The 8,056-nt window shown below is 47.0% G+C and overlaps 1 protein-coding gene across 2 annotated transcripts; it reads right to left on the reverse strand.

The window, feature by feature from the left end:
* Positions 1-2,517: 2,517 nt before the first annotated feature.
* On the reverse strand, positions 2,518-7,080 carry LOC308470033 (uncharacterized protein). Of its 2 annotated transcripts, none has more exons than XM_080993248.1 (2): positions 6,739-7,080; positions 2,518-4,361 (listed from the first exon to the last, which is right to left on the reverse strand). In XM_080993248.1, the coding sequence occupies exon 2, from the start codon at positions 4,328-4,330 to the stop codon at positions 3,587-3,589; it is 744 nt and encodes a 247-aa protein (XP_080849374.1). In that variant the 5' UTR covers positions 4,331-4,361; positions 6,739-7,080; the 3' UTR covers positions 2,518-3,586. The 2 variants fall into 2 exon arrangements, with proteins under 2 accessions (XP_080849374.1, XP_080849373.1); XM_080993247.1 differs by lacking the exon at positions 6,739-7,080 and adding an exon at positions 5,522-6,032.
* Between the last annotated feature and the right edge of the window lie 976 nt (positions 7,081-8,056).

Consider the following 8,056-nt stretch of genomic DNA (forward strand, 5'->3'; position numbering starts at 1 on the left):
GGTTACTTCCGGGTTTCGGCGGCTGCACATGTACAGAAGTGCTAAATCGCACTTTGCGCATGCGCAGAAGCGCCGAATCGCAACCTGTGTGATGCAGACACGCCGTTGCAGGTTTCGAATGCTGCGGGTTGTGAACATGCATCCCGTTCGCAACCTGAGCATCCACTGTATTAAAAGCACGATAAATACATCAAACATTTAAAACTTCCCTAGACAGGAAAAAAATATATATATAAAATATATGCAGTGATACCTCGGGTTAAGTACTTAATTCGTTACGGAGGTCTGTTCTTAACCTGAAACTGTTCTTAACCTGAAGCACCACTTTAGCTAATGGGGCCTCCTGCTGCCGCCGCGCCGCCAGACCACGATTTCTGTTCTCATCCTGAAGCAAAGTTCTTAACCTGAAGCACTATTTCTGGGTTAGCGGAGTCTGTAACCTGAAGTGCATGTAACCCGAGGTACCACTGTAAACCTATATTTATTTGGGCAGCCCAGGGCCTCCATACACACTGTCCAGGATTGTGCCCCGGGGAGGCCACTTTGGGGCTGCCAACACAATGGTTGGGCTTCACCCCTGGAGGCGTACTCCATTGTCTCTTGAGACAGGCGGAGGCCAACAACAATTTATTTTGTGTGCCTACTCAAAGTTAGGCCCTGGCCAGACGGGTGATTGAGTTGCCACAACTATGACATGGTGCACTTGAGAGCATGCGCAGAGTGAAATGGGGAGGAGATTGGTGCCTGTTGAGGAGATCTACTTAAAAAAACAACTGTACCAAAAGGAATTATTGTGAAATAGGAAATATTTTTTGGGGGGGTGTCAAAAATTTGCCTCCCTCCCTTCAGGTTCCGTATTGCCAAAGTCTGCTCCTGCTTGGGGTGCCATGGTGGGCAGCCATGGCAGAGCAGAAAAATCCTTGCCAATGAAAAAGCACCCTGGTAAAATTGGCAAAGATCTATAAAAAATATTCAGACCTTTGTTGGAGATGTAAAGCGGAAGTGGGAACAATGCACCATATGTGGTGGGGGTGTAAGGCGATTAAACAGTTTTGGACCAAGATACATGAAGCGTTGAAAAGAATATTTAAGAGCACAATTCTCAAAAAACCAGGAACATATCTGTTAAGCTTAATAACCAACGATATCCCCAAAGATAAAAAGAACATATTCCTCTATGTGACAGCAGCAGCTAGATTACTAGTGGCAAAAAACTGGAAAACAGGAAAAATACCAGAATTATCAGAATGGTGAATTAAGATCTGTGGATTTATGGGAGATGGCAAAATTAACGGCATCCATTAGGGGCTGCCTCAAGCCAAAAAATTAAGAGAGAGTGGGAGTGTGTTGAGATATATATGAAAAAATATGGATATGGAAATTAAGTTTAACATAAACATGAAAGGAAAGACTCGCAAGGATACAAGATGATATTATAAAGGATATGACTATTAAGTATAAATAACTGCTAACACAGCAAGAAACAATAATACAATTGCCAATAAGATCTCACATGGGGGAGGGGAAGTTGAGAGTGGGGGAGGGACGTAGAGGGTGGTACTTGGAAAATTATTGGGGGGGGGGGGGAGAAGGGAAAAATAGAAAAAGCACCCTGGCGAACAGACCATTGCGGAGTGAAACATCCTCAGGCAGGAGCAGGAACAGGATAGAAAGTTATTTTGGGCATTGTAGGGGTAGAGTGTGTGTGTGTGAGTGAGTGAGAGAGAGAGAACTAGAAGTGTCCTCTAACGCAAGAGGCTGCTAGGGTTTCCCCTCTCACTTCCATAGGGGTCTCCTCAGTCACCAGGTCCAGTGCCTGAGATGTGCAGAGGGAACAGGGTGCTGGTTAGAGAGTTGTCCCCTTTTGGGGGTGGGTGGGGTGGCCTTCTTCCTAAGTCCCCAGGTTCAACCAAGATGTGTATTGGTGGGTGCAGGGATGACCCCCACCAGCTGTCGTTCTTCTGCTGTGGTGGGAAGGTAAATGGCGTTTCCGTCCGCTCTGGCTTCCGTCACGGTTTAGCCATGCTGGCCACATGACCCGGAAAGCTGTCTGTGGGCAAACGCCGGCTCCCTCGGCCTGAAAGCAGAGATGAGCTCTGTACCCCATAGTCAGATTCAACTGGACTTAACCGTCCAGGGATCCTTTACCTTTACCTTTTACCTCCACTAAAAACCCATGAGGAGACTCACACTACTTCTGGGGAAGTGCCCAGGGCTCTCAACTTTCCACCAATCGAACATGATTATCATGAACCTGTTACAGTGGTACCTCTGGTTGCGAACGGGATCCGTTCCGGAGGCCCGTTCGCAACATGAAAAGAGTGCAACCCACAGCGGCGCGTCTGCGCATGCGCGATTGTGATTCGCTGCTTCTGCGCATGCCGTCATTTTGCGCATCTGCGCATGCGGCGAAACCCGGAAGTAACCCTTTCCAGTACTTCTGGGTCGCCGCGAGACGTAACCTGAAAGAACGTAACATGAGGTATGACTGTATAACAGAGCGCTAGTGAGATGGACCCCTGCCCAATATTCTTGTTTTATTTATTAGACAATTAATGTGTGAAATATTAACAATATAAGAGGGCTTCAAGATTACACTCTGCATATAAGATGCTCTGAGTCTTCCTTGTTCCTTTATTGCAATTACAATGGGAGTAATGCAGCTGTTCCTATCATACTAATCTCACCAGCCCTGCTTCCAACTCTCTCTACCAAAGACCAAAAATCATCTGACTCTCATCCATCCCACCACCAGCACTCCAGATTCACACTCTCCCCCTTCCTAACATTACATTGCATCTTATATTATACCTACTATTGTAAGACGTTATCTGCACGTTTTAAATATGCTGTAAGCTGCCCAGAGTAATAATAATAATAATAATAATAATAATAATAATAATAACATACAAGTTTATATACAAATACCAGAACATCACATAGACTTCTATGCATTTAACATTTAAAGGTAAAGGGACCAGTCGCGGACGACTCTGGGGTTGCGGCGCTCATCTCGCTCTATAGGCCGAGGGAGCTGGCATTTGTCCAAAGGCAGCTTCCGGGTCATGTGGCCAGCATGACTAAGCCACTTCTGGTGAACCAGAGCAGCGCAAGGAAATGCCGTTTACCTTCCCACCAGAGCGGTACCTACTTATCTACTTGCACTTTGACGTGCTTTCGAACTGCAAGGTTGGCAGGAGCAGGGATCAAGCAACCGGAGCTCACCCCATCGCGGGGATTCGAACCGTCAACCTTCTGATCAGCAAGCCCTCGGCTCTGTGGTTTAGACCACAGCGCCACCTGTGTCCCACCATTAAATAAATAACATTTATTTCCCCCTAATTAGGTTCAATGATGTGAAGAAGAGTGAACTCTAAGGGAAACATGTTTTACACTCCAGACATCTAAATGATTTCGCGCCTCTGAGAGTCTGTTGATGTTTTCTAAGTGTCCCACTATAAGCGAAGCTCCTTCCGCATTCCATACATTTGAATGGTTTCCCCCCTCTGTGAGTCCATTGATATTTTCACAGTGCTCCACCAACAGTTAAGATTTGTCCACACTCTGTATTTAAAGGGTTTTATCCCTATGTGGATGGTTTCTTTCCCATGTGAGTTTGTTTATGTTGTCCAAGGTTTCTTTTTTGACTGAAGGTCTTTCCACATTCCATACATTTAAATGGTTTCCCCCCTGTGTGAGTTTGTTGATGTTCTCCAATATTTCCAGTATCAGGGAAGTTCTTTCCACATTTCAATGGTTTTTCCCTTGTGTGAGTCCGTTGGTGTTGTCTGAATGTTGAACTAAACGTGAAGCTTTTCCCACAATCCACGCATTTAAATGGTTTATCCCCGGTGTGAGTTCGTTGATGTTCTCTAAGGTTTCCCTTCTGACTGAAGCTCTTTCCACACTCTGTACATTTAAATGGTTTCTCCCCTGTGTGAGTCCGCTGGTGTTTTCTAAGTGTCCCACTTTCAATGAAGCTCTTCCCGCACTCCATACATTTAAATGGTTTCTCCCCTGTGTGGATCTGTTGATGTTTTCTAAGTGTCCCACTTTCACCGAAGCTCTTTCCACACTCCATGCATTTAAAGGGTTTCTCCCCTGTGTGAGTTCGTTGGTGCTGTCTTAGGTTTCCATTCTGACTGAAGCTCTTTCCGCACTCCAAACATTTAAATGGTTTAACCCCTGTGTGAATTCGTTTATGTTTTCTAAGATTTCCACTATAAGTGAACTGCTTTCCACACTCCATGCATTTAAATGGTTTCTTCCCTGTGTGAGTCTGTTGATCTGCAGTAAGGAAGCCCTGCAGAATTCTGACTTTCTTCTCCATCGCCTGCTTTAGAGTGCAGGAAAAGAGAATCCTGTAGGTGTTTTAAGGAACAGAACAAAGGAATGTGACACAAATCAGGTGCAATTAGCATATTGTCTTATTTTAACATCTTATACACCCCCCCGCATCCTCCCTATGTCCCACATGTTTAGGAAATGAAAAGGAGATTAATGTTAAATAATAGTAATGCATCATCAACTTTTCATAATCCTTATGAAAGCAGCATGATCTTAGAAAATGGTTTGCTGCGGAATAGCCTTTTTAAGGAAAGTAGTTCCTCACAGGTAAGTGAGCCGCTTTCTGCCCCCTATTTCTCAGCTTCAGCGTTCCTAATGCAATTTTTCATCCTCTGCCTTGCATGATAATCCTCCATCTCCTGGGCCACATTTTAACCCCTTTATCCCCTAGATGTTTATTAATCACCTGCACAGTCCCTTTCACCTCAGTACAGTGGCACCTCTCGTTGCGAACAGGATCCGTTCTGGAGCCCCGTTCGCAGCATGAGCAGAATGCAACCTGCGTCTGCATGGGTCGCAATTCGCTGCTTCTGCGAATGTGCGTGGCGTCATTTTGAGCGCATGCGGTGAAACCCGGAAATAACCCTTTCCGGTACTTCCGGGTCACCGTGGGATGCCACCTGAAAAGATGTAACCTAAACCGAACGTGACAAGAGGTATGACTGTAGGCCCATAGTAACCATCTTGGGATACCCAGGTCTGAGTCACTTCTAGGGACTGTGGTATGGGTCTGTCAGTGAAATAGTGGTAAGGGTTGGTGCCTGGGGACGGCTAAATGAGTGCTCAGGAAGGAAAATGTTCTTGGATCTGAACCGCTCCTTGTCAGCCTTGCATTGCATGGGAATTGCTGGAGATGCAGAAGGAAAGCAGGTTTCAATTTAGGGAATCTGAAACTGAAACACCCACCCCAATTCTTGTTTATAATTATAATGTGCCACCTGATCTCATGTTCATCTTGTGACACTGGAATATCCCAGTGGAAATTCTCTGTGCAGGCCTCTCTCACATTCCTTTCTCCTTTGCAGTGGGTGGTCAAGGATTTCTGGATGTACCACCTATGCTTCAATGGAGAATATGTATGGCACTGAAAAACCTCGATATTAAATGTCAGTATAAAGAGCCCCCATGGAACATGTGTCCTCTGTATCCATGGGGCCTCTTTTAAAGAACTCACCCTGTATAACTGTACTTAATGGAAACTTCAACCTTGGATATATAGGATTGATTCATTCATGGGATGAAGCTGTTAACTGTTATTTCTGGAGGCACAAATTTATTCCTAATCTATCTTAAATACATTGATAGTATTATGTCACTGGGTGCTGGGGAAGGGGTAGTACCTCTCGTGGGGGACATATAGAGCTCCTTCGGTCCCCACCCTGCACTCAGCTCTCTCCGCTGGGCCCTAGAAGCTGGCAGCATGCAACAGCGGACACAACCCAGGGAATAGTTTTGATTGGCTTACTAAACCTGTTGAGGATAGTCAATGGGTCTCAAACCCTCAGGGAGTTAGGGCCTTCCGCTGTATGTGAAGACAGGTTCTGGTGGATTTAGCGGATGACACCAAGCGTGGATCCAACAGTCAAGAAATTGGTTCTGCACATTATTCCAGGTACACTCCAACCAACAGCACACATTCCCTAATCCTGAAACCATTTAAGCCCTGAGGCTACTGCCTTGTGAACCACCCAGTTCACAAGCTACAGTTAGAACTGGATATGGAACAACTGATTGGTTCAAAATTGGGAAAGGAATACGACAAGGCTGTATATTGTCTCCCTGCTTATTTAACTTGTATGCAGAATTCATCATGCGAAAGGCTGGGCTGGATGAATCCCAAACCGGAATTAAGATTGCCAGAAGAAATATCAACCACCTCAGATATGCAGATGACACAACCTTGATGGCAGAAAGTGAGGAGGAATTAAAGAACCTTTTAATGAGGGTGAAAGAAGAGCACGCAAAATATGGTCTGAAGCTCAACATAAAAAAAACGAAGATCATGGCCACTGGTCCCATCACCTCCTGGCAAATAGAGTTGGACGCGACTAAACAACAATAACAACAATGCAGCCGAGGATCAGTGGGGAGAGGACTGAGCTTCCAGGGAGAAAAGGGTGGGGGAATCAGTAGACCCCCCCCCCTTATCAGGCAGAGTGGGCAGGAGGGAGAAGCCAAGGCAGACCCACCACCGGAGATGCCTCCTCCAGCGCCCAAGGATGGAGACATCTCTCCAAAAGGAAGTGTCTCTCTCTCTCCCTCTCTGCTCGGCTGGCCTCCTATCCCCCAGGGATGCTGCCATTCTTCCCTCAGCCCCCCCAGTTTCCTCTGCCCTCCTCCCTCCGTCCCACAGTCTCCCCTGCGCCCACAAACCCCCTTGGCACCGCTCACCCCTCGCCCTCTGCGCCGAATCTCTCCCGGGCGCACCAACCACTCCATCCGGAGGGACCTTGCAAGACGGGCAGGGAGGCGGGAGATGGGGGGGGGTCCTTTATCAAGGCCTATTTCACTTCCTTTAACCCTTTCGTGGACTCCGTCTCTCCCTCAAGGCGCAGGAGCTTTTTTGCGGGCAGGGGTGAAACTAGGCTGGATTTCCCCCGAGTCAAAGACCCAACTGGAGACATTTGCGTCCCCACAAAGACATCCTCAATGGCGCCCTGCTGGAGGCGTCACCTGGTGCAAAAAACCAACCACCCCCGGCTAGCCCACCCCCATAGCTATGGCTCTGTTTCCGGGAGGGGTCTCTGTCTTTTCCTCTTTACCTCCCCCCCTAAATCGCCCCCTTTCCCCACGCAGCCTCTTTACCTCTTTACCCTCTCTGGACCTCCGCCTCCCTTGCTCGCTGTTCCGGGTTCCTTCCCCGCAATATAAAGCGGAGTAGGGGGGTGAGGGGAATTAGTCAACCCACACCCCTCCTCCCCTTCGGAAAACCTCCCACTTTTCACTTTGGGCCCCCTGGAAACTTCCGACCTATAGACACTTCGGGTTCCTTGTCGCAGGCGCGCGCCTCTAGAGCTACGTTTGCAGAGCAGCCGCTGCCTGTGTTGGGATGGAAACAGGAAGAGATGGCGCTGCCTTTGGCCTCCTGCTCTTGGGGCTCCGTCGGGAAATGGCCCCCTCCTCCCCCCAAGTCGCCTCTCTCCCCACAGCGGAGAGTGGAAGTGGGGGCGGGAGCGGGTGGCTTCCTATTTGTGTACGAGATGATGGATTTATGTTTCCCTCCACAGCAGGGTGGCAGCTGCACACTTATTTCCCCTTATTTACTTTTGTTATTGTATCATTTTAATAGAGTTAAGTTGAGGGTCTTACGGAGACTCTTCCTGGCTCCTCAAAAAAGGCCAGAAGAACAAGAAGGACATAATCCATGTCTGCTGAAGACTGGGGTAGGTAATAAGGAGGCAGTAATAAGACGCAGGGGCTGTGCTGATTTATTACAATTATTTGTATAGTTTAAATAATATACGTATATACGTATGTGTGACTATTATCATTTATTTATCTATTTATTATTTATACCCTGCCCATCTGCCTGGGTTTCCCCAGCCACTTTGGGTGCTTCCCAACCGAATATTAAAAACACGATAAAACATCTTCCCTAAACTGGGCTGCCTTCATAAATATAGATCAATATTTATTTGTTTTCCAATGATTGTTTTTCCTATGTCTTTAGCAGTTGTCTTCCAAAAAGAGATGGAAACCCAGGTTTGTG

This window comes from Podarcis pityusensis, assembly GCF_964106645.2.
Source record: "Podarcis pityusensis genome assembly, chromosome: 2".
Taxonomy (NCBI): Eukaryota; Metazoa; Chordata; class Lepidosauria; order Squamata; family Lacertidae; genus Podarcis; species Podarcis pityusensis.